At 42.3% G+C, this 24,853-nt stretch overlaps 1 protein-coding gene across 2 annotated transcripts in view; it reads right to left on the bottom strand.

Moving 5' to 3' along the window:
* bmp5 (bone morphogenetic protein 5) overlaps nucleotides 1–24,853 on the bottom strand; it is a 135,722-nt gene that overhangs the window by 19,093 nt on the left and 91,776 nt on the right. The window contains exons 4-5 of one of the 2 annotated variants that reach the window (XM_072560179.1): nucleotides 3,909–4,106; nucleotides 523–979 (exon numbers count right to left, since the gene is read on the bottom strand). In XM_072560179.1, the coding sequence (XP_072416280.1) occupies nucleotides 948–979; nucleotides 3,909–4,106 (230 nt within the window). In that variant the 3' untranslated portion in view covers nucleotides 523–947. Of the gene's footprint in view, nucleotides 1–522; nucleotides 980–3,908; nucleotides 4,107–24,853 lie in introns of those variants that run through there. The other variant, XM_072560170.1, reaches the window with a different exon arrangement.

Here is a 24,853-nt window from a genome sequence, read left to right as displayed (position 1 = left end):
ACATGAACCCTGCTGCACTTCCCAATCCAGATCCTTCCAACTAATTGTGACATATCACAGGCTTACTGACTGGGGTCTGTACTCCAGGACAGAATGGAAATGTCACCATTACTCACTGTCTCTTTGGAAACTATCAACATTGCAGCCAGACAAAAAGTATTTTCAAGTAAAAATGACCTGGTGTAAATAGCTTAAAATAAAAAAAGAAGCTTTTCACAGGTTTTAAATATTAAATTAAAAATGAGAGTAAAAGGTGCTGATTGGGATCACATTTTACTGAGAAGCTGATATTGCACTATATCCATCCTGGGATAGTGACTGGTCTTCCTAATCTGAATATTGCAGATAATTACATAAGTTCAAACCAAAACAAATGATTGTCTGAACATGTGATGATCATCAATGATGGTTCGTGGGAAATGTCTTGCTTGACAGTGTTATAGTGACAGCAGTTTCAATGAGACTTAGTGTGTGAAGTAAGAAGACAAAGCAAAAATATTTATAATTTGAATTGGTGAACAGTTGGGTGAGAAGTTTTCTTTATTTGATCATGAGATGTGGGTGTCATTGGCTAGACCAGCGTTTATTATCTATCCATAGTTGCCCTTCAGAAGTTGGTGGTGAGCTGCCTTTTTGAACAGCTGCAGTATTTGGAATGCAGGCACACTCACAATGCTGTTAGATAGACAGTTCCAAGATTTTGACCAAAAGACCATGAAGAAACAGTAATTTTCCAAGTCAGAACAGCATATGGCTTGGAAGGGATCTTGTAGGTGGTTGTGATCCCAGGCATCTTTTGCCCTTGCCCTTCCAGATGGTACAGATTGCACATTTGGATGATGCTGTCCAAGATGTCTTGATGCTTTGTTGCAGTGCCTGTTGTAGATGGTATACACTGCTGCCACTGTGTAGGAATTGAATATTGAAGATGATGGATGCTGTGCCAATCATTCTAGAGTGTTCTTGGAGTTGCAATTACCTAGGCAAACACAGAGCATTCCATCAAATTCCTGATTGGTCCCTTGTAGGTGGCAGAACGGCTTTTGGGAATTAGAAGACAAGTCATTCAGCACAGAATTCCAAGTCTCTGACTTTCTCTTCCAAGCACTATCCTTGTACAGCTGGTCTAGATCTGTCTCTGGTCAATGGTAAACCTCATGATGTCGATAGTAGGGGAATTCAGTGACGATAATGGCCAATGAAGATCAAAGGGAAATGTTTTAGATTTTCTTTTGAACAATATACATACATTAAATGCCAGTTTTATAAAGTGGAAACAAAATATTTGTGCAATTATTGGCCCCAGTTTTCATCTCCCTTCACCTGAAGCTCTGACCTGTCCCCAGAACCTAGAAGGTGTTTCTTTGGTGCCCGTTGAAAGGGATTCGAGCAGAACATTTCCAAGCTGGGAGTTTGTATTTGCCCCAACCCACACCCTCCCTTTTATAAAAGAGTTGGAAAATGTTTTAGTCGCCAGACCTACAAACACAGGCTTATGCACAAGATGTTTGGCCTGGCAGTCCCTGCACCAAGCAGAGGGTAAAAAAAAAACCCACAGGGTAAGAGCATGGTCCTCTCACTGCATTTTGTCAGAACATGGCGGTGGAAGTTTAACCCTGTGGGAATGGTTGTTGACAAAGTCAAGACGTATTGAATGTGAGAGTGCGCCTAACCTCTGACCTTTTCATCAAATCTACTTCGTTTGTAAGATCAGAAAGGCAAGGAACGTTTTGTCCTTTGTATCTGAGAAATCTGCATCTGTACCAGTAAAATGAGGAAAGAAGCTGAAATCCAGATCTTGCCAGAAAAATCAAAATTCAGATTAAAACATAAAATGGACCTTTCAGATGTTTCCACAAAAATCTGTCCCCAGTTTTCTGTCCTGACAGCGTGGGCTTCTGATTGCCATATGGGTTTACTTGTGCCATTCGGACTGAATAATTTGACAAGTTATTCAATTGCAGAAGCTTTTGTGTCTGCAGTAGATCCGATTTACAATGAACGTTAACTTGCGGGGGCCTCCAGCAGAACAGAAATTCAACTGCAAACAGGAATGTGGATCCAGGTCCACTCCCAAACTCATGCCACCCCGCCCTCATGATAACTAAGTGGCCTCCAGCAGCTGGCAAATTCCATGACCACAGCACAAACCAGTGACTGATTATGCTAAATCACCCACAGTGTCCAGGTATGTGCAGACTAGGTGGATTAGCCATGGGAAATGCAAGGTTACAGGGATAGGGGAGAGGGGAGATCTGAGTGGGATGCTCTTTGGAGAGTTGGTGCGGACCCAATTGGCCAAATGGCCTGCTTCCACACTGTAGGGATTCTATGATTTGATGTATCTGAAGCCAAAGTGGAAGGTATACAAATCTGTGAGATTCTTCCATGAATTGAATTCCGTTTTTACAGTTCAGTGAAACACCTTGACATGCTGAGTGGTCGGTGCCAGTTTCAAGCAGGTGCTTTGTTTCCAATGCACAGTTTGATGAGAAAGCTGGCAATTACAGCACACGACTGAAGCCTCACCCAACCGTGAAATGCAGAGTGTGCATTACACTGTTTTGTTTCAATGTGGTTTTAATTATCACAATTAAAAATGACATTTTTGTCATACTGCTTCAAATTGAGCTTTAAGAACAGTATTTAAGGCATTCAGAATCAGTTTTACACTGTGTCAAACATAATCACACTCATTATCAAGGAACAGATGTCATTACTATTTAGGGGAGCAAGGGAAAACAAAATGGAAGAGTGACTCTAGAATGTGCTCGACAGAGAATCATACATAGCCCTGAAGCTCCTACAGAGATTTCAAAACTTCAATGCTACAGCTGCCAACACAGGTTTTTGAACCCAGAATGACATAAACAGCACAATGTCAGCGGTGGTTCTTTCATTTCTTCTAAGTTTTTTGAACTATAAGGAACACAATGTTTTTAAGCTCTGCAAGGATTCGGGATTAGTGACCAGATTTCAATTTTGCATTAATTACATCTGATAGGTTTTATTTGGCTCTCTCAAAGCTAATCCTTAAATACTAAGTGTATCTAAATTATTTTGTAAAATGATACGTGTGGACAGACGAGAGTTGGATCCTCAATGCCAACAGGATTCATTTCATCATTTTAAACTGGTTGATCTGATAACCAGCTGTGCCCTAAGGGGGTGATAGCATGAAATACCAGCAAACCAGACCACAAATATATACTCACACAGGCAGGAAGTAAGAAGTCATTCCTGTTGTCAGCTAGCTCTTTAATTATATTTCTCAAACCCTCTGGTAAAAGACAACTGATTAAAACATTTAAAAAGAAACACAAATGAGTGACAGTGTGGCCACATCATGGTTCGAACATAATGGGCAGGAATTGGACCATCCACAGTGAACAGGCAGAAATTAAGGATGTCAGAACCATCACAGAAAAGAAAAGGTTCTGGAAGATCAAAGCTTTCCACATGACGTTTGCATCATACTAGACATAACATCCTGCAATAAGTAATAGGGAACTGTTTCAATTGGCGATGAACTGGGTCACACATTAAGAAAGGGGTTGGAGCAGCTTTATGACAGATAGATGAACATTTCCTAATTGAAGTTTTTTCAAATTTACATGATAAAGCAACATTAATAATGGCACAAGTGAATCAAACTGAGTAGGAGATAAACTTATCTCAAAATACAGGCACAATTTCCAATGTACTTTAAACAGGACATTTTGAAAGACTGTGTGAAAATATTTAAAGAGGCAACACAACAACAAACTTGAGAGGAACTTCCTTTAATGGGATGTATGTAACTAAATGGTAAAGATAATCTGAAGGAACATACTGGCCAATTTACCATAGTAACGCGCTGAGGAAATTTTACCCGTTTTTTTTTAAGGTGCCAAGTTATGTTTTCATACCTCCAGGGCTGGATAATCTTGAAGAATCTTGAGAGCTGCTGGATTTGTTTCGATTTTGGTTTTTCCGTTTACTATTGGCAGCCCTCACGGAACGTAACAGAACTTCGCTGGCTTTGAAAAACGCCACCATAAAGGGCTGCTTAGATTGTGGTCCATGTCTTCCTATGAGGCCAGCTGATCTAATATTGATGGTCCGACCTACAATAAACTCAGAGTTAATGTCTGAATATTCACAAGTTTTCAGTTTAAAAGTAACTATAAGCAATTTCCTGTACATATTCCAATGCTCTCAAATTCCAATCAAGAAAGCTTTCGGCTCTCTTTTGTCACTTACCATGTGGTTGTATTATCATTTTTGAGTCAACATGAAGCCTAATTGTACAACACAAATGTCAACAATCTGAGATTCCAGCAACATGAGAGCAATAAGATGGAAGGCCACATCCAGGAAATATTCTCTCATTACTGAAGTGTCTCACCAGATATAGTTGTTTCACTCCAGTCTTAGAAGCAAATATATCGATTGCATGATGTCAGATGATTTTAATTTCTGCAAAGGGCTATGATTCAGACCACCTTATTGCAAGACGTGGCACTTGCCCTGATTACCATCCCAGGATATCACCCACATTGCTGCTCTGTGGCAGTGTAATGGTTGTTTGAGGTAGTTCCACTAGGGCTTGCTTTAGCTATTGAGTACCTAGGACCCGTCTAATTATCAACTGTAGAGGATAGAGCACTGGTGGGTTTGAATGGAAAAGACATTTGTCTCAATTATGAGCATCACATAAACACAGCTAACAAGATATAACAAAATGAATGCATGAAATGAATAATTCCAGTTTATATTATTATTATTCAGGTTTGATTTTTAAGGATCCTTGGCAACTGTACCGAATGCATTTTCTTCTTCAACAGAACTCTCTGTCACCACTCAAACCTCATGTCAGACATTATCTCATTGGGTCAAACTATTGCATCTTCTATGCTAATTCTTTATCATGGGCGGATTGCAGTTTCTAAAACAAATCTCTCTCCCTAATTTCATAAACTGCCCTTATCACACTGTGACTTAAATTTTCCTGAAACAGTGGGTGTTTATTTCCCCCACTCCTTTGTTTTTGTGGGTACAGACTTTCTAAGAACCATAAGAACATAAGACATAGAGATGAAATTAGGCCATTCAGCCCATCGGGTCTGCTCCACCATTCAATCATGACTGTTAGGTTTCTCAATGCCATTCTCCTGCTTTCTCCCTGTAACCCTTGGCCCCCTTGATACTCAAGAATCATCCTTCTCATTCTTAAATATATTCAATGACCTGGCCTCCATATCCTTCTGTGACAATGGATTCCATAGATTCACCACTCTCCGGCTGAAGAGATTTCTCCTTATCTTCGTTCTAAAAGGTCTTCCCTTGACTAGAAGGCTGTGCCCTCGGGTCCTAGTCCCTCCTACCAATGGAAACGTTTTCCCAACATCTACTCTGTCCAGGCCATTTAGTATTCTGTATGTTTCAGTTAGACCCCACCCCCCCAATCCTTCTAAACTCCATCGAGTATAAACCCTGAGACCTCAAACGTTCCTCGTCTGTTAAGCCTTTCATTCCTTGGATCATTCTTGTGAACTTCCTCTAAACCTGCTCCAGGGCCAGTACATCCTTCCTGAGATATGGAGCCTAAACCTGCGCACAATATTCCAAATGTGGTCTGACTAGAGCCTTATCGAGCCTCAGAAGTACATCCCTGCTTTTATATTCAAGTCCTCTCAAAATAAATGCCATCATTGCATTTGCCTTCCTAACTACTTAGTCAACCTGCAAGTTTACCTTGAGAGGATCCTGGACTAGAACTCACAAGTCTCTTTGCACTTCAGATTTCTGAATTTTCTCCCATTCAGAAGATAGTCCATGCCGATATTCTTCCGACCAAAGTGCATGACCTCATACTTTCCCACGTTGTACTCCATCTGCCACTTCTTTGCCCACTCTCCTAACCTGTCCAAATCCTTTTGTAGTCTCCCAGCCTCCTCAATGGTACCTGTCAATCTAACTATCTTTGAGTTATCTGCAAACTTAGCCAGAATGCCCTCAGTTCCTTCATCTAGATTGTTAATGTTGAAAGTGAAAAGTTGTGGTCCCAACACTGAGCCTCGCAGAACCACATGTCACCAGCTACGATCCTGAGAAGGACCCTTTACCCCTAACTCTTTGCTTTCTGTCAGACAGCCATGCTTCTATACATGCTAGCACCTTAGTTCTGACACCATGGGCCCTTATCTTACTCAGTCACCTCCTGTGTGACACCTTCACAAAGGCCTTCTTGAAGTCCAGGTAGATAATATCAATTGGCTCTGCTTGGTCTAACCTGCTCATTACTTCCCCAAAGAATTCCAGCAGATTTGTCAGGCATGACCTACCTTTGATGAAACTGTGCTGGTTTTGTCCTATTTTACCAAACACTTCCAAGTATTCACAAAGCTCATCCTTCACAATGGATTCCAGGATCTTACCAATGACTGAGATTAGGCTAATTGATTTGTAATTTTTCACCTTTTGCCTTACTCCTTTTTTAACAATGGTAACACGTTAATGATTTTCCAGGCCTCTGGGACCTTCCCTGATTCTAGTGATTCCTGAAAGATCACCACTAACGTTTCCACTATCTCTTCACCTATCTCACTTAGAACTCTGGGGTGGGGTCCATCTGGCCCAGATGATTAATCCACCTTCAGGCCATTCAGTTTTTTCTAGCACCTTCTCCTTAGTGATAGCCACCATATTCAGCTCTGCCCCTTCATCTCTTGAATTTTGGGAACATTACTCGTGTCTTCCACCATGAAGACTGACACGAAGTAATTATTCACTTCCTCAGCCATTTCCTTGTTCCCCACTACGACCTCTCCAGCATCATTGTTCAGTGACCCAATTTCAACTTTTGCCCCTCTTTTGCTATTTATATAATCTAAATAAACTTTTACTGTGTTCCTTTATATTGTTGGCTAGGTTCCCCTCATATTTAATATTTTCCTTCCTTATTTTTTTTTTTGCTGTCGTCTGTTGGTCTTCGTAAGCTTCCCACTGGTTTCCCACTGTCCTTCACCACATTATATGCCTACTGGATTAGATTCCCTACAGTGTAGAAACAGACCCAACAAGTCCACACTAACCCTCTGAAGAGCAACCCATCCAGACCCATTCCCCTACATTTACCACTGACTAATCCACCCAACACTACAGGGAAGTTAGCATGGCCAATTCACCTAAATTGCACATCTTTGGACTATGGGAGGAAACCCACACAGACACAGGGAGAATGTACAAACTCCACACAGACAGCTGCCCGAGGCAGGAATTGAACCTGGGTCCCTGGCGCTGTGAGGCAGCAGTGCTAACCATTGAGCCACCGTGCCACCTCTTTTGCTTTTATGCTATCCTTGACCCCTCTAGTCAGCCATGGTTGCCTCATCCTCCCTGTACCATGCTTCTTTTTCCTCGGGATGAATCTCTGCTGTGTCTCCTGAATTACTCCCAGAAACTTTTGCCATTGCTGTTCCACTGTCTTTCCTGCTAGGCTCCTCTCCCAGTCAATTCTACCCAGCTCCTTCCTCATGCATGTGAAGTTGCCTTTATCCAATTGTCATACTGTTACCTCTAATTGTATCTTCTCTGTCTCAAATTGCAGAATAAATTCAATCATATTATGATAACTGCCTCCGAAAGGCTCCTTCACCTTAAGCTCCCTTATCAAGTCTGCCTCATTGCACAGCACAAAATCCAGTATTGCCTGTTCCCTGGTGGGTCATACCACAAGCTGCTCCAAAGAGCCATCTCATAGACTTTCCACAAATTCCTTTTCTTTCAATCCACTACCAACCTAATTTTCCCAGTCTCCCTGCATTTGAAATCCCCCATGATCACTTTAACTTTGCCTTTCCCACACATCTTTTCTGTCTCCTGGTGTATCTTGCACCCCAGCTCCTGATTACTATGTGGAGGCCTGTACGTAATGCCAGCCATGTATTTTTTTAACCTCTGTGGTTCTTCAATTCTACCCACACAGATTCTACATCCCTGACTCTACTTTGTTTCTTACCACTGATTTAATTCCATTTCTTACTAATAAAACAACCGCACCCCCCCTGCCCATCTTTTTGATATGATGCATATCCTTGCATATTCAGCTCGCAATCCTGATCCCCTCGCAGCCCCGTCTCTATGATGCCCATCATGTCATACCTGCCAATTTTGATCTGTGCCTCAAGCTCATTTACCTTATTCCTTATACTGTGTGCATTCAGACATAACACCTTCAGTCCTGTATTAACTATTTCACTTCTCACTGTCATTCCTTTGTCCAGTGTGCTTGAAGTTTGATTGCCAACCCGTTCTATACAACACTGTGATAAAGTTAAAACCAGAAGTAGGGTCTATTTCACACTCCCTCAAACACTTCTCAACACAGGCAAATGACCACACACAAAGAAATAGCATCAGAAAGGATAAAGAGATTATTCAGCCAATAACAATTTAAGCACAAAACAGTTGAGGATGTCAGTTTAACAATATTGTTGCTTTTAAGATGTAATCCAAAAATCCAAAGCTCCGAGAATTAGCAGTCTCAAATTGTTTTGTTGGGGTGGTTAATTGGCTAGCCATCAGTTCAGGGAATCTAGACTGTTTCTCTTTGAAACTCTCTTCATAAGTATTCTGAGGAAGTGAAACTTCTGTTTTGTGAAAAGAAGGTTTTGCAGAGAGTACAATTACTTGTTAGCTCCTTTGTACAGGTCAGAGGCTTTTCCTTTGTAACCTGGAATTAAAGCTCTTCGGATCATCAGTCAATGTTGTAAGGAGCATTGCTGACCCCCTGAACAGCTATGGTTAAAAAAGCAATTGGATTCAGTATTTGAGAGTCAATCCTCCCACAGGGCACGAAGCAGTTACCATCAACACAAGGTTTGTATTGCACATAGAATGACCATAGACAACTGACTAAGGAACGTAATGGCCGAGTGGTAATGTTCTGCAGATCTGGGTTCAAATCTGACCATAGCAGATTAACTTGAAAATGGAATTAACCACAAAATTGTTGGTGGAAAAACCCATCTGGTTCACTACTGTCCTTTAGAGAAGGAAACTGATGTTGTTAAACTGGTCTGGTATGTGACTCCAGATCCATAGTAATTTGGTTGATTCTAAGTGCTCCGAAAAATAAATGCAAGCTCAGCACCATCCCAAGAATGATAAAATATGAAGAAGTTATGCATCTTTTAGGAGAGGTGTAATTTGCAATTAAGTGTAACTGCCTTTAAAGCAGATTAGAACAGATAACATCACACACCCATCAGCAAGTATGTGGGTTTTGATTGGCTTCCTGACATTGATCTCGGAGAAGTTTCTGGAAAGTTATTGCTCAGTACAGTCACATGGTTATAGCAGCCATCTTTGTTGAGATGTTAAATGGGTTTCTAAAAAAAGTCAACAACCTGCACCAAAATTAGCTTCCATTCCATTTGTGATTTATTTTAGCAATATTCCCTTATCCAATAGGACCCACACCACCAAGGTTGTAATTCCTTGCTCCCAGAACACCATTACCAGTGGGTAGAGTGTGACCTGCTCTTGAGCTCTGCCAGGTAGAGGCCTCTGAGCTTTGTTGCTCATCATTTACAAATCAAGCAGCTTACAGAACAAGTCACAGCCATTTACAACAATCCAAAAATCCATTTCAGCTGGAGATTTTCACCATGAAGTTTAAAACAGCATCTAGAGGTCTGCTGGTGTGTGCATTTTAGTTTTCCCTCAGGTAACTGTGATTTAGTAATATTCTTATTAGAAGTAATATTATTGTAATAACAAGTGTACCGGTTGTATCTGCGGATATTTATTCTGGCAGTGTAAACAGTTTATCTTGTAAAATGTAAGGCGCTCTCAGTGACAAACATTGACCTGTTATATGAAACTGAACAGCTGCCCACACCAACTGCTTTGCAAGCTAGAATCAAGGGTCTAAGCTCTTTGAACTTGCTCATATTGAAGTAAGCTTCCATATGTTGCCCACGTAATTTCTCCCCCCTTTTTGTTGTTAGCTTTGTATGATCAAACAGTTTACTTCTTGACACAAAAAACTTCCAACAAGTAACTTTGCAACATGGAAATGCTCCAAATGATGTATAGCAAAATCATCTGCCTCCCAAATGTGCAATTAGATTAATCTTAATTTTGAAAGAACTTGGATCTATTCACACGAGCCAACCTTAAACAAATAATCTGTTAAGGTACTTTTAAAGGGAAAGCCTAAGGTGGCCAAAAGCCAAAGTCTGTATTTTGCAAGAAAACGTTCTGTCCTGGCACATATGAATGGAACAGTTTTATTTGTGGTTTAAGCTATTTCCATTCTATTTCCACTGTAACAAATATATTAATTCAGATCGAACTTCCTCTCTCTGGCAGCCTGTTTGTGTTGTAAAAGAGAAATTACAAATTCCATCCAAATATCATACCTTGAAATGGCCCACTTCAATACATAAACACTTTTACAACATGTTTATTCAGATGTTTGACTTTAAATTAGTTTAAGATGTTTCTAATGAAAAGCACAGCTAAAGCAAAAAAAGGGAACACTTTAATGAGCCAAAGCAGCTGTATCATGCGTGTCCACACCAAACTACTGTTTTAAAAAAGTCAGATGACATAACTAAATGTCTTTGTAAGTCATAGTCAACACCATGTGATGAGATGTTTTAACAAGTTTGAAGCATAGACTTTGAAAAATAAATTAGATTACTTCCATTTCATTCTACTTAATCCAACATCAACAAATGACCTAATGCACATTTTTAAAACGAAATTACAGACATTTTTAGTCGATAATAATGCTCTATCTGTTGGACTCAGTCAGCACTTAATCTCTTGTACATGGTTTATGATACACGGTTTAGGTTCTGGCATTTTGGAACTTTAGTTCCTGAAACAAATGCAAAATAAAGTCCCATTTTCTTATTTCAGGACATATCTTTTCTTGCCTGTTTTCCATTTTCTTTTCATCTGAGCAGACCATCCTGTTCCATAGACAATGGCGCACACTCTGTTTCTTGGTTTAGTTGTCATTATTGCCATTGAATCACTTAACATTCATCACTTGCACCATTAACATCACCACGCCACTCAGCAATAAGGATCGACACATTGTTTGAACGATAGGACATCGCCAGCCAAATGTGATTTTGACCTCAACCAACATCAGCTTACATCCCATGTGGGAAATCAACAGCTGGCAATAGACAGATTTTGTATATTCTGACTTGTATTCCCTAAGCCAGTAGCAGTGCTAGTGCTGCTACCTTGGGTGAAACCAGGTAATTAAACACCAAGCAGGCATGGTAGCTGGAACTTTCCAAATCCAATACTGACATTAGCACTTATACAGGGCAGATTTGGCTGGGATTAGGAGGAAGGGGTCAGCTTTCTCTGTCCAAGGGCGACCTAATTCCAGCATGGAGTGTTAGCAAACCCATCATGGAGCTATGATTATTGAGGTCAAGTGTCAACCTCTGTGGTGTTTTCAATCCTGGATTAAAAGGATAAAAGATTATCCTGCCACATGTTTTGGGGAATGCGTCACCAATTTTCAAACACTCAATTTTCAATTTTCACCTTCTCAGTTCTGAACATTAACTCAATGGGAACTAAATTCAAATTCTAAAGATTCAAGATGCCTCTTGAATTCTGCCACAATTTTCACCCTGATGCTTTAACAGTTAGAAATTAAGCACAGCAATTTATGAGCCATATTTTGATTTTGAAGTCATCACAAAACAACCTGCAAACATTTCCATCGGCGACATGTCGCTTTTTCAAAATGTCACTCGGCTGAAGGTGAGTTTGGCTCAGCTTGGATGTTGAAATTTAAATATCTCAAATCTGAACACTGACCACCTCCAATGTGTCCTCATCCCTCATCACATGGTTTCCTGCCGGACAAATTTCTGCGGGGCCTCGAGAGAGCTGGAAGCTCAACAAAGGAATGGGAGAGTTTGGTATCGAGCCAGGTACAGGCATGAGCTAACCTGCTTCCCATCTCACAGTCAATCAGTCCCAATGTTCATATCATCAAGATAGTGGCGGAGTAGGGCTCCTGGGTCACAGCTCGTCAATTCCAAATGCTTTTCTTTCTTTTCTCTTTACTTTTTTTTTAACTTTTGTGACTTCCTTTTACTAACAATTAGCAGCGGTGAGGAATCCCACTGCGGACCTCCTGACATCAGTGAGTGGGCCCAGTGCGGACCTGAGTGAGCAGCAGCGAATGAATCCTTACTTACTTTTGCGTGCCGAGCACAGGACCTGGCATAAGGAATTGATGGCAGCTACATCGGCGAGGTCGATCCAGCAGTGAAACATGGTGCCTGAGGATCGGTGTCTCTGATGTTGGTTGGGTCTGGTGCTGGCAGCGGCATAAGGGCATCACAACAGCATCACCAAGGTGGGCACAGCGGCAAGAGATGTGACGGTGATGTTGGTGGGTCCAAAGCAGGCGGTGACAAGGTGTGGTAGAGGAGAATTGACCTAGCAGCAAAAGGTGGTGCCTGAAGAGAGGTGACGTCAACACTGGTTGGTTTGGGTGTCGATGGTGGAGGAGGGATGGCAATGCAGGCGTTGTTAATGATGGGCTGGGTTAGAATTGGTGGAATCTGTTTTAAGCTTTATTTTCCATTTTTTCCTAAAACTATTCAATATGGTGCCTGATCATGGCACCAGTGGAAAAGCTTTTCACTGTGTTTTACCATTTCTCACACTGTAAAATACACATGGCAATAAAATCATCAATCATAAAATCACTAATCAATGGTTGAACCTACCTACAGCCTAGTCACCCCCCCCCAAAAGAAGAAAACCATATGCCACCGAACAATACAAGTTTATCAATTCCATCCTCCACAGTCTTTCTAATCCCCCTCTCCTCTGCGCATACCAGCTGTGACCTTCAATCTCTCCTACAAACCTTCCAATCTGCCTCAGATCTTTCTGATTGCTCCCTGTCTCTTCTGTTCCCTGATCTCATCCAGTCCAAGCCTTCTGACTTTTTCTGCCTCCGATCCCTCCAGGTTCTAATCTGGACAATGTGCAACCTTTGATATCCCCATTCCCTGGGCCTTCCCTATCCCTCATTGTCTCCACTTGGCCAATGAGGCGTTCAGCAAACAGAAGAAACTCTTTCCAAATGCTACAATTAGTGAATAGTGTTTTTCCCTTCTTTCTATGAATGCAACGGAGACAAGCCTCACAATGCAGGGCTGTTATGAATTAGTTTTTGAGGCCCTGTAGGAGTTGGAACTGTTTAACTCAAGTGATGTAAACAACAAGCAAAATGCAAAGCAAAGGTCACAATATTGTTCCTATTAATGGTCACTGCAACACTACAGAAATATAGATGCATAAGACCAAACCACACTGTCCAGGGATTCTGTTTGTGAAAAGCTGCACAATCCTTTTGAAACATAAATAAAATAATTCTTCACAACTACAGTCTTGTACCAAACATTAGGGATTTGGTTTCTTAAACAGCAATGGTTACTACCTCTGTCCCATGGGAGTCTAGTTTTGTTTAATCAACAACCAGAGAGCTGAATATATGAGAGCCAATTCTGCATTTGGACAAAGATTCCATGGATGTTATTCTGTGTATGATGTGGCCAGTATGGATATAATGGATAAAGTGGGCTCCTTCTGCGCTGCAGATGACTCCAATAACTCTTGATCTGTCTTGCACCATTCTGGGCCTAAGACATTAACAGGATGTGTGGTAATATTAGCGTGGTTGATGTTTCACATTAGTCATTGTCCTGGTAAAAAATTGAAAATACAAAGATTATACCACATTAAAGACACAATGAGGGGAATGTTAACACCCAGCACAGCCAGGAGACAAGGTGGCACAGGATTGAATTCTGGAAATTGGTAAACTTAAACCCAGACCATCATGAACTTGCCAACTACTAGTTGAATCATGGGATAGCTGGGGAATCGAATCAAGTAATCCCATTGGATTGTAACATGTACATGAGGCCACATGTCATCAATGTTTTAATGGCCTTTTAATGGCTGGGTTTCCACACGATTTGGGAACCCCAACAGTTTAAGGGAGGACTGTCAGGTCCAACTGCTAGTGATTTCTTTTGACATTGCTTATGGGTTAAGGATACTGCCAGTCCACAGCTAACCTGCTGTGATCTGCTTCCCTCCCTGTAATCAGCCTCCATCAGCAATCTACTCTATCCATTATCATTTCCTTCTCAACCCTTCTCCAGTGACCCCTTGTCCTTACAAATACCCCAAGTAGATGTGGACAGTAAACTTTGAAAGGCAACAATTAAATCCAATATGATTTTTACTACTTTTTGTTTCCTTCAGATGGGTTTTTATCCAATATTTAGCCAACTCTTGGGCTACACCAAATATTCTAGGAGTCAAAGAGGGGCTGGGGTGCCTAGACCTCATTTAAACAAGATGGCATAATGCAAATGCCAAAAAAGGTGTCTACATATATCTCACTAGTTTCAGGCCAATTGCTTTTGTCGTGTTGGTTTCAACAAGCACAGCTATCAGAGACTATTTTATAAGTATGTGCTGGGACCCAGTCTTGGAAAACTCTACCAAAGTCTCTCTCTGATATAGAGTCAGAATGACAATTTATAGTCTTAATTCTCATAATTCATTACAATGTTCACTTATCATTTGCTATCTTAGCACATAATCACCTATTTTTATCAATAAACAGGGCTATGCCTGCTTTGAAGATGTCCCTTTCATTTTCTCATTAGCACCAGGATGTTTGGCGTCACTGTGAGCCTACCAATGTTGCCTGCCTATTCCCTCATCACCCCAACACTGTTGATTCAAACTGTGAAGATCGTTTAAGTTTTACACCTCACATTCTTAGCAAGCTTCCCATAGAACTGGCTATATATTCCACCAAGGCAAAAGTGAAGACTGCAGATGCTTAGAGATCAGAGTCAAGGTTAGAGTGGTGCTGGAAAAGCACAGCAGGTCAGGCAGCATCCGAGCAGCAGGGAAATCGATGTTTCGGGCAAAAGCCCTTCATCAGGAATGAGGCTGATGAAGGGCTTTTGCCCGAAATGTTGATTTTCCTGCTCCTTGGATGCTGCCTCTACATATTCCACCAAGTCTACAGTGTTGTCTACATTTCCTAACATGACCAGAATGTGATGATAACTGTATTTGTCGAGATCAATCCCTCCTTAGTGCAATCCATGCATATTTTGTATATATCATGTTACCTTTGTCCTTTTTACGAGTTACTAGCTTTATGTCGACTCAGTAGTTGCCTATTTGCTTTACTCCAGTGCAATTTTTTGCCAAATACATTAAATCTTGAATAATTAATGGCCAGTCCTATTCTTCATGTAGCAATATTTCAATCATCATTACTATAACTGGGTTAACCATTCTACTTTGCCTTAATTTTTGATGTTATACATGTTGCTCTACAACATTTGAAATTGGCTTTGTTTTGTTTTGGCAGTTATAGAGTCACAGAGATGTACAGCACGGAAAAAAACCCTTCGGCCCAACCCGCCCATGCTGACCAGATATCCCAACCCAGCAGCTGGCCCATAGCCCTGTAAACCCATCCTATTCATTTACCCATCCAGGTTCCTTTTAAATGTTGCAATTGTACCAGCCTCCACCACTTCATTTGGCAGCTCATTCCATACACGTACCACCCTCTGTGTGAAAACATTGCCCCTTAAGTCTCTTTCATATCTTTCCCCTCTCGCCCTAAACCTATGCCCTCTTGTTCTGGACTCCCCCACTCCAGGGAAAAGACTTTGTTTATTTATCCTATTCATGCCCCTCCTGATTTTGTAAAGCTTGATAAGGTCACCCCTCAGCCTTCGACACTCCAGGGAAAACAGCCCTAGCTTATTCAAGCTCTCCCTATAACTCAAATCCTCCAATTCTGGCAACATCCTTGGAAATCTTTTCTGAACCCTTCCAAGTTTCATAACATCTTTCCGAAAGGAAGGAGACCAGAATTGCACGCAATATTCCAACAGTGCCTAACCAATGTCCTGTACAGCCGCAATATGACCTCCCAACTCCTGTGTTCAATACTCTGACCAATAAAAGAAATCATACCAAATGCCTTCTTCACTATCCTATCTACCTGAGACTTCACTTTCAAGGAGCTATGAATCTGCACTCCAATGTCTCTTTGTTCAGCAACACTCCCAAGGACCTTACCATTAAGTGTATAAGTCCAGCTAAAATTTGTTTTCCCAAAATGCAGCACCTTGCATTTATCTAAATTAAACTCCATCTGCCACTTCTCAGCCCATTGGCCCATCTGATCAAGATCCCGGTGTAATCTGAGGTAATCCTCTTCGCTGTCCACTACACCTCCAATTTTGGTGTTGTCTGCAAACTTACTAACTATACCTCTTATGCTCACATCCAAATCATTTATATAAATGATGAAAAGTAGTGGACCCTGCCCTGATCCTTGTAGCACTCCACTGGTCACAGGCCTCCAGTCTGAAAAACAACCCTCCACTACTGCCCTCTGTCTTCTATCTTTGAGTCGGTTCTGTACCCAAATGGCTAGTTCTCCCCGTATTTCATGAGATCTGACTTTGCTAACCAGTCTCCCATGGGGAACCTTGTCGAACGCCATACTGAAGTTCATATAGATCCCGTTCACTGTTCTGTCCTCATCAATCCTCTTCGTTACTTCTTCAAAAAACTCAATCAAGTTTGCCAGACATGATTTCCCACGCACAAAGCCATGTTGACTATCCCAAATCAGTCCTTGCCCTTCCAAATATATGTACATCCTGTCCCTCAGGATTCCCACCATCAACTTGCCCACCATCAACGTCAGGCTCGCTGGTCTATAGTTTCCTGACTTGTCCTTACCACCTTTCTTAAACAGTGGCACCATGTTAGCCAACCTCCAGTCTTCTGGCACCTCACCGGCAGTTAATATAAACATTGATTCTATAATTGTAGCCATGTCCCGTGACCATTTATATTTAGCCCTATTTTATTCTCATCTCCAATGTGCTTTAACTTTAGGTTGTCACCAATTCTACCAGATCACTCCTCTTGTTTGAAGAATTAGCCACAATCCTATTTAATTCCAATTCAAACTGGTTGTAGTACATGAATATTCCTGATGAAGGGCTTATGCCCGAAACATCGATTCTCCTGTTCCTTGGACACTACCTGACCTGCTGCGCTTTTCCAGCATCACACTCTTAACTCTGATCTCCAGCATCTGCAGTCCTCACTTTTTCCCTTAGAACATGGATAGCCATATCTTTTCAATATGCTGCCATTGGTAGGATATGGAATGAATCTCTGGCAGGACTTACATTGCTCATTGTTTCCGTCTTAGCCCAGCAGGCCATGCGGAAAATGGCACAAGAAAGCAAAGATTCAAAGACAACTTTCGAATGTGAGTATTGCTCCCAGAAATACTCTGGGCGGCACGGTGGCACAGTGGTTAGCACTGCTGCCTCACAGCGCCAGAGATCCGGGTTCAATTCCCGCCTCAGGCGACTGACTGTGTGGAGTTTGCACGTTCTCCCTGTGTCTGCGTGGGTTTCCTCCGGGTGCTCTGGTTTCCTCCCACACTCCAAAGATGTGCAGGTTAGGTGAATTGGCCATGCTAAATTGCCCGTAGTGTTAAGTAAGGGGTAGATGCAGGGGTATGGGTGGGTTGCGCTTTGGCGGGTGCGGTGTGGACTTGTTGGGCCGAAGGGCCTGTTTCCACACTGTACGTAATCTAATCTAATCAAATGAGAATATATTTATCTTACACCCTGACAAGTAAACAGCAGGAGTAAATTCCTTGTTTTTTCATTCAGTTTACTAAATGTAACATAAACACGAACAAAATCTCCTAAAATTCACAAAGCAGTTAAATAAACATTGGACCAGACTGTGGCTGAGATTCCAAATTCCAGAAAATTCACAAACCAAAGGTCGACAAGTTCTTACATTTCTCAAGGTGCCAGTTTGCTTCCAAATCATACATGTACCCTTCCGGTGCTAGATAAGGCAGAAGCCATGTTGATAATCACACGGCAGGGAGCACAACCAAAATAATATAGAGTGACCAGTCTGCCATCTCAATCTGTACCATAAAGATTTAGTGTGACTGTGTAATAGGTTAGTGAGACAGTAAGTGAGGCAAGGTCACATAATCTTGCTCTCTCTTGCAGTCTCATGGCAAAACGAAGCCAGAGGAAGACTTTTTTTTAAGCCAAACTTGAACTTGAGAGCACAGTACTCCAGCTAACTTGCTCCTCTCCTCCGCTAACATTGCAGAGCTGAACTGAAGTTAAAGGCAGGAAGGCCACAGCAACAATGTTCCTTCAAGGAACCACCAACTAGTTTCAGGTCAGCTGTTGACCTATTTCTACAGGCATTTGCTGTGATTTGTAGTAACAGTCAGTGGTTTCAGGAGGCCTTCAAACCTGCTGAAGTGATGTGGCATGTATTAAAGGACGTTGTCCCAAGTTCAAAAGATCCTGTGGAATCTACTTGATCTCAGTATGGTGCTGCTGGGATCAGAATGGTGGAGCTTCACACAGAGATGTCTTGATGTGATGCATGCTGCACAACCTCTCAACCATGTGGGCATTGTCCTTGGCACCAGCTGTCTTGTGGGCAGCTAAAGAAGAGGGAGAATGTTGGAGTAGGTGCACCATACTGATCAGGCTATCTGTGATCAACTCACTTGGTTGCAATATCAATAACCAGAACCCATGTCCTCAATCATCAATGCCACCCCAACCCTCTGAATTCTCTCTGGCCGTAATGTAAAAATGAAAGACATTATAAAAGGAGATTCCAAGCCACACTTATAAACCCTCAATGTTCCATTTTAACTCAACTAATCACTCCAAAGAATTCCTTTAGTTCATGTCTTTCATTTGCCTTCCTGAGTGTGTCCACTGCTGTGCCACCCTAATAGTTGTCACATGGTTGGTGGAAGGCTGTAAATTTTCAGTGGGGGGAAGACAACAGATGGCCCCTGCAGCAGTACCTGGAGCCACCCTGACTCAAGAGGCCTAGGTTTTTGATTAGGTGGCAGCAATCTGAGCTGTCTGACTGGCAAAGGCACCAGCGGAATGACATTGGCAGGAGAGCAAATGCTGTCATTGTGTAAAGGAGGAGTGAGTTTGTGCTCAGTAGTGCCACTGACACCATCCCATAGACTGAAGGCCAAGCTGTTAGCAGGCCCGATGATGCCTATGAACTCACTCTTCTGTAGCTATAATGGAAACAGTCTGGGCTGGTAGCTCAGCACCATGAGCTTGCATGACTTAAATCAGAGCTTCTATGGCAGCCTTCAGACACTGGCCTGTACTTGCAGTGCAATAGAAAATGAGGCATCAGTTTTCAGGCACTGCATCAAGGTGGCTCTGCAAGAAAGCTAAATGAGCTGGCCATTACTTCCATGATTCAGAGAATGAGCTCAAAGCTATCCCAAGCTGATACCACCCTCTTCAATACTCCTTGGCAGCCTATCAATGCACCAAGCCTTTCATGACATGTATTCAGCCTCCTTCTTCTGTAGGCTGACTCATGCTGTTCATCTGTGTCATCCACAGCAGAATTCATGTTGTGATCTTGGCATCTGATTGACTCTTGTCTCCCTGACTGGCTGTACGCTATTCAGGCCCAGTCACAGAGCTACCTTTGAGCTATCCTCTGAAATACACATGGTGTTGGTGTCTCAGCTGGAGGGGGGAAAGTGAGCGACAGTGTTTCTTCTTCATCACTGTCCTCCTGCTCTTCCACCACAGCCTGACCAGGCTCAGATCGTGTACATCTCAGAGCAGAGAGGCAGAAGAGAAGGGTTTTGCTCATGGGTGGAGGAGTAAATTTATACCATGTTCAACTTGTCAAGCAGAAGCGTTTATGGATTGAGGGTGGGGGGGGGGTTAAGAGTGGGATTAAGAAGCAGAGCTAGGAGATTCTAGCAGCTTTTTGACAGTGTCAGATCCTGTGCTGGTCACGGACTCCGTTCTGACTGCTCAGGTGGTAGGGAACAGCTCCCTCATGAGTGTGTTTAGCTGGAGGTGCCACTCATGGGAAAGGTGCTGTCATTCCACTGTTGTGCACCAACCTGTTCCTGAGCCAGCAAGTTTTATGCAGAATGTTTGACTGCGACAGTTGAAGAATTAATATCGTTTACAAGTTGAGAGTTCGGAGCATGGTGTTTGCAGCAACACGGCTGTCTGAGGGCAAGGAGAAGTTACAGAAGTCTGACTTGTGACTGTTGAGTGCTGAGGATGTGTTGTACTGAGCAATATCTATGGTTAGTGGTGCAGTTAATGGGATGCAGCCTTTGACAATGTATTCACTGACGTTTAGCACTCAGGTGAAGTCAATGAATTTCGTGAGGCATGAATCTAGGCCCTGAGGGTTAGAATTAACAGATTCTGGTTATCTTTCTCATGGAATTATCTGGTTTCATCACCTTTTTCTAGTTTGTCATAGAATTATCTCTATGAATGGATGTCTCCTCTCCTCTTCTCCTGCACTGTACCATGACCTTTGTGCACTTTAGGAAATATGAAAGCCCATGCTTTGTCATGTTGTGCTGTTATTGAGGGATCCACAGTTCACAATCACTTTTAGAATGACTTCAGTGGAGCCAATGTACAGCACTTCAATGGCTTCAGATATATATGTCAACCCTAAATGTAACTTGGCTCCCTTACTCAGTCAAAGTGCAATTTACCCAAATAATTAAAATTATCAAAACCATCTTCTACTTTAGATATAAAGAGGGCCTCAACAGTCTCTGTGTGGTCAGTATCGAAGTCATTTGTCACCAAGTTAGAGACATTACAGGGGAAAATTGTACCTGGTATCAGGGGCTCGGGTTATGCAGACAAACTGGAGAATTTGGGAGTATTCCCCTGACAGTGGATAACAGGATAAGTGCAAAGTTTGAATGGTTCTAACAGAATGCAAAAGGGAAAATTGTTTCCACCCACAGGAGGGTCAATTATCCAGAGGAGGCAGATACAAGATAATTAGCAAAAAAAGAGGGGAGATGATGAGAGTTTTTTTTTATTATTACATAATACATTTTATAATTCTAATTGATATGATCTAAAACATTCTGTCAGAAAGAGTGGTCGAAACAGACTCATTAGTACATTTCATTCAGTGGCATAAACACTGACAAAGAGAACCTTTCTGGGCTGTATGGAAAGAGCAAGGGAATGGTACCCACTGGAGTATTGTTTCAAAGAGGCAACACAAGCACAAGACCTGTGTGGTCTCTTGCTGTGGCACCTACATCTATGAATCCAGTTCCTTTTGATGCGTTGCATATGAATGTCAAATAGAATTTATTTCTTCACTGTTATGTATGTTAAACTAGTCCTATTTGCCTGTTTTTGTCCAATATCCCTCTAAACCTTCCCTAACCATGCAACTGTCCAAATGTCTTTTAAATATTGTAACTGTACCTGCATCTATCACTTCCACTGGCAGTTTACTCCATACATGCACCACCCTTTGTATGAAAACATTGCCCCTCAGATCCCTTTTATATCTTTCTCCTCCTGCCTTAAATCTATGCACACTAGCTTTGAACTCCCCAACTCTCAGAAAAAGACCTTTGCTATTCACCTTATCAATGTCTGAAAACTCAACTAATTCAATAATGTCCTTCAGCAGAAAAGATGCCCAAATCTGCGCTTATTTCAGTGTGCTATATTCAAGCTGATTAACTTGTTTTGACTTGTGATCAAGTTCTTGAAAATTCTTTAAGATCCTGAATAGCCTGCTACTAACAGCTTTACATTGACTGAAGATTGTCAGCTGGACTCTCTCTATGGCAATTCCGTTCTTGGATTTAAAAAGCATGGCTTGAAACCATAGTCCAGGACTTTGACATGATCTAGTGAGGGGCCAGAGTGTAGTGCTGTGATGTTGGTGTTTCTATCCTTTAGGATGAAACGTTAAACTCAGCTACTGCTGACCTATTCAAACAGAGGTTAAAGGTCCCCTGCTGTGATCAGAGGTAGAGAACAAGGTTACTGATGTCTGGGGCCAAGTGAAAATATATTAATTTATCATTCGTGCCAGTGCTACTGTGGTGTCTAAAACACCTACCATGTTTGCCTCAGTAACATGGCAATACAAAACACTGCCTGCAAAGTATTTGACAAGTTTGAGAGAGAGTGGTGAAATACTGGTCCATAAATATGTCTAACCTTCTGGAAGATTGAATCTATCAGTTGTAGAAACAAAACACATACTTCTTATCCATTACTCTCACCGCCATGCATCCTGAAATCTGGCTTTCATTGATCTAAGTATTTAATTAGTTCAGCTCGTTGTTGCATTTATCTCAGAGCAAAATAGTTTACTGTCGCCAGAGTTTGTCTTGGTATTATTACAAGAACTGGTACCATTCCAGTCAGCTGTGAAAGAAGAAAATGGTAGAACACAAAACCTATGCTTTTATTTCTGTATCTTGTACCACTCTCTGTTGTTTTGGCCAGAACACTGTATAGACAGGTTTAACTAGAAGATATCCTTGAATTATTAACAAACAAGACAGAATGACATCGTTAATTATATATATATATATATATATAAAATGACCAATAATGTGAACTTGGTGGCCAAGAAATGGGAAAATAAATGTTCATTTGAACGTTACTGTATGAAAAAGGCTTTGAACATTGAAATAAAACAAACAAACAGTAGCAAAACACAAACTCAATAGAGGCACAGACATACAAAAAGAGCTCAGGGACACAAGGAAAGTAATAAGAGTTTGAGCAGTTCGGAGTGAAGGATGTAACTATAATGATAGAGCATGGACGTCTGAGTTTCAGTATTTTCCCCTCAGTCGTTCCCTTGGCTGGTTGTTGGCTGTAGATTTAAGAATACTCCCTTTAAATGATGCTGATAGCCCTAAAAATCATTCCAAAAAGCTAAAGTGCAATCCACAAGAAACCTATCTATGGAATGTGCATTGTAACTATGCAATGAATTCCTTTTTAAAACAATAAGTATATACAGTTCTAAAATATTTCTTTCCTAGAATTGCTGAGTATTTGCATTTGATTTTAATCCAACACTTGTTTGAAAACCACTCCAATTAAAATTCCCCTCCATGCCAGCATTGTATACCACCCCCACTCCCACAGCGACCTATTTTGAAGGCTGTGCTGTATCCATGAGAACTGTCAGCTGTCCCCATAATACCTTACCGAAATGACTGATCTGAAGCTCTCTTCAGCCAAGATGCACTTTACCATCAGGCATTATTTGGTAATGAATGAGATTGGGAGAAAGTGAGGACTGCAGATGTTGGAGATCAGAGCTGAAAAATGTGTTGCTGGAAAAGCGCAGCAGGTCAGGTAGCATCCAAGGAGGAGAATCGACGTTTCGGGCATAAGCCCTTCTTCAGGAATGAGGAGGGTGTGCCAAGCAGGCTAAGATAAAAGGTAGGGAGGAGGGACTTGGGGGAGGGGCATTGGGAATGCGATAGGTGGAAGGAGGATAAGATGAAGGTGATAAGCTGGAGAGAGGGTGGGGGCGGACAGGTTGGGAAGAAGATTGCAGGTCAAGAAGGCAGTGCTGAGTCCGAGGGTGGGACTGAGATAAGGTGGGGGGAGGGGAAATGAGGAAGCTGGAGAAAAATACATTCACCCCTTGTGGTTGGAGGGTTCCTAGGCGGAAGATGAGGCGCTCTTCCTCCAGACATCGTGTTGCCATGGTCTGCCGATAGAGGTGGCCAGGACCTGCATGTCCTTGGCGGAGTGGGAGGGGGAGTTAAAGTGTTCAGCCATGGGGCGGTTGGGTTGGTTGGTGCGGGTGTCCCAGAGGTGTTCTCTGAAACATTCAGCAAGTAGGCGGCCTGTCTCCCCAATATAGAGGAGGCCACATCGGGTGCAGCGGATGCAGTAAATGATGTGTGTGGAGGTGCAGGTGAATTTGTGATGGATATGGAAGGATCCCTTGGGGCCTTGGAGGGAAGTGAAGGGGGAGGTGTGGGCGCACGTTTTGCATTTCTTGCGGTTGCAGTGGAAGGTGCCGGGAGTGGAGGTTGGGTTGGTGGGGGGAGTGTGGACCTGACGAGGGAGTCACGGAGGGAGTGGTCTTTCTGGAATGCTGATAGGGGAGGGGAGGGAAATATATCCCTGGTGGTGGGGTCTGTTTGGAGGTGGCAGAAATGACGAAGGATGATACGATGTATCTGGAGGTTGGTGGGGTGGTAGGTGAGGACCAGTGGGGTTCTGTCCTGGATGCAATTGGAGGGGCGGGGCTCAAGGGCGGAGGAATAGGAAGTGGAGGAGATGCGGTGGAGAGCATCATCAACCACGTCTGAGGGGAAATTGCAGTCTTTGAAGAAGGAGGCCATCCGGGTTGTTGAATGAATGAGATTGGACAAATTCTAACAATTAACTTTTCAATAGGCAGTGAGGTCCTGAGACCTAGACAACAAAGGCTGCACCCACTGAATTACTCACAGGGTGGGCAAGTTATGCAAGTATTAAATACCACAAAGAAGTTAATGGCAAGCAGCACTAGCATAGACATGGACACGATCGAAACTGTATTGTGTTGTTTTACTTGTAATGTTAAGGAAAGGCCTGAATGTTATTGGGCATTTCCTAGTTTACATCCTTTTTTTTAGATTGCTTACAGTGTGGAAACAGGCCCTTCAGCCCAACAGGTTCAAACTGACCCTCCGAAGAGCAACCCACCCAGACCCATTCCCCACACCTAACACTACGGGCAATTTAGATGGCCAATTCACCTGACCTGCACATTTTTACTGTAGGAGGAAACCGGAGCACCCGGAGGAAACCCTCGCAGTCACGGGGAGAATGTGCAAACTCCACACAGACAGTTGCCGGAGGCAGGAATTGAGGTAAAA

The sequence above is a fragment of the Chiloscyllium punctatum genome, chromosome 3 (genome assembly GCF_047496795.1).
Source record: "Chiloscyllium punctatum isolate Juve2018m chromosome 3, sChiPun1.3, whole genome shotgun sequence".
Taxonomy (NCBI): Eukaryota; Metazoa; Chordata; class Chondrichthyes; order Orectolobiformes; family Hemiscylliidae; genus Chiloscyllium; species Chiloscyllium punctatum.
The sequence above is the reverse complement of the archived record's forward strand: the minus strand, read 5'-3'. Positions and strand labels throughout refer to the sequence as shown.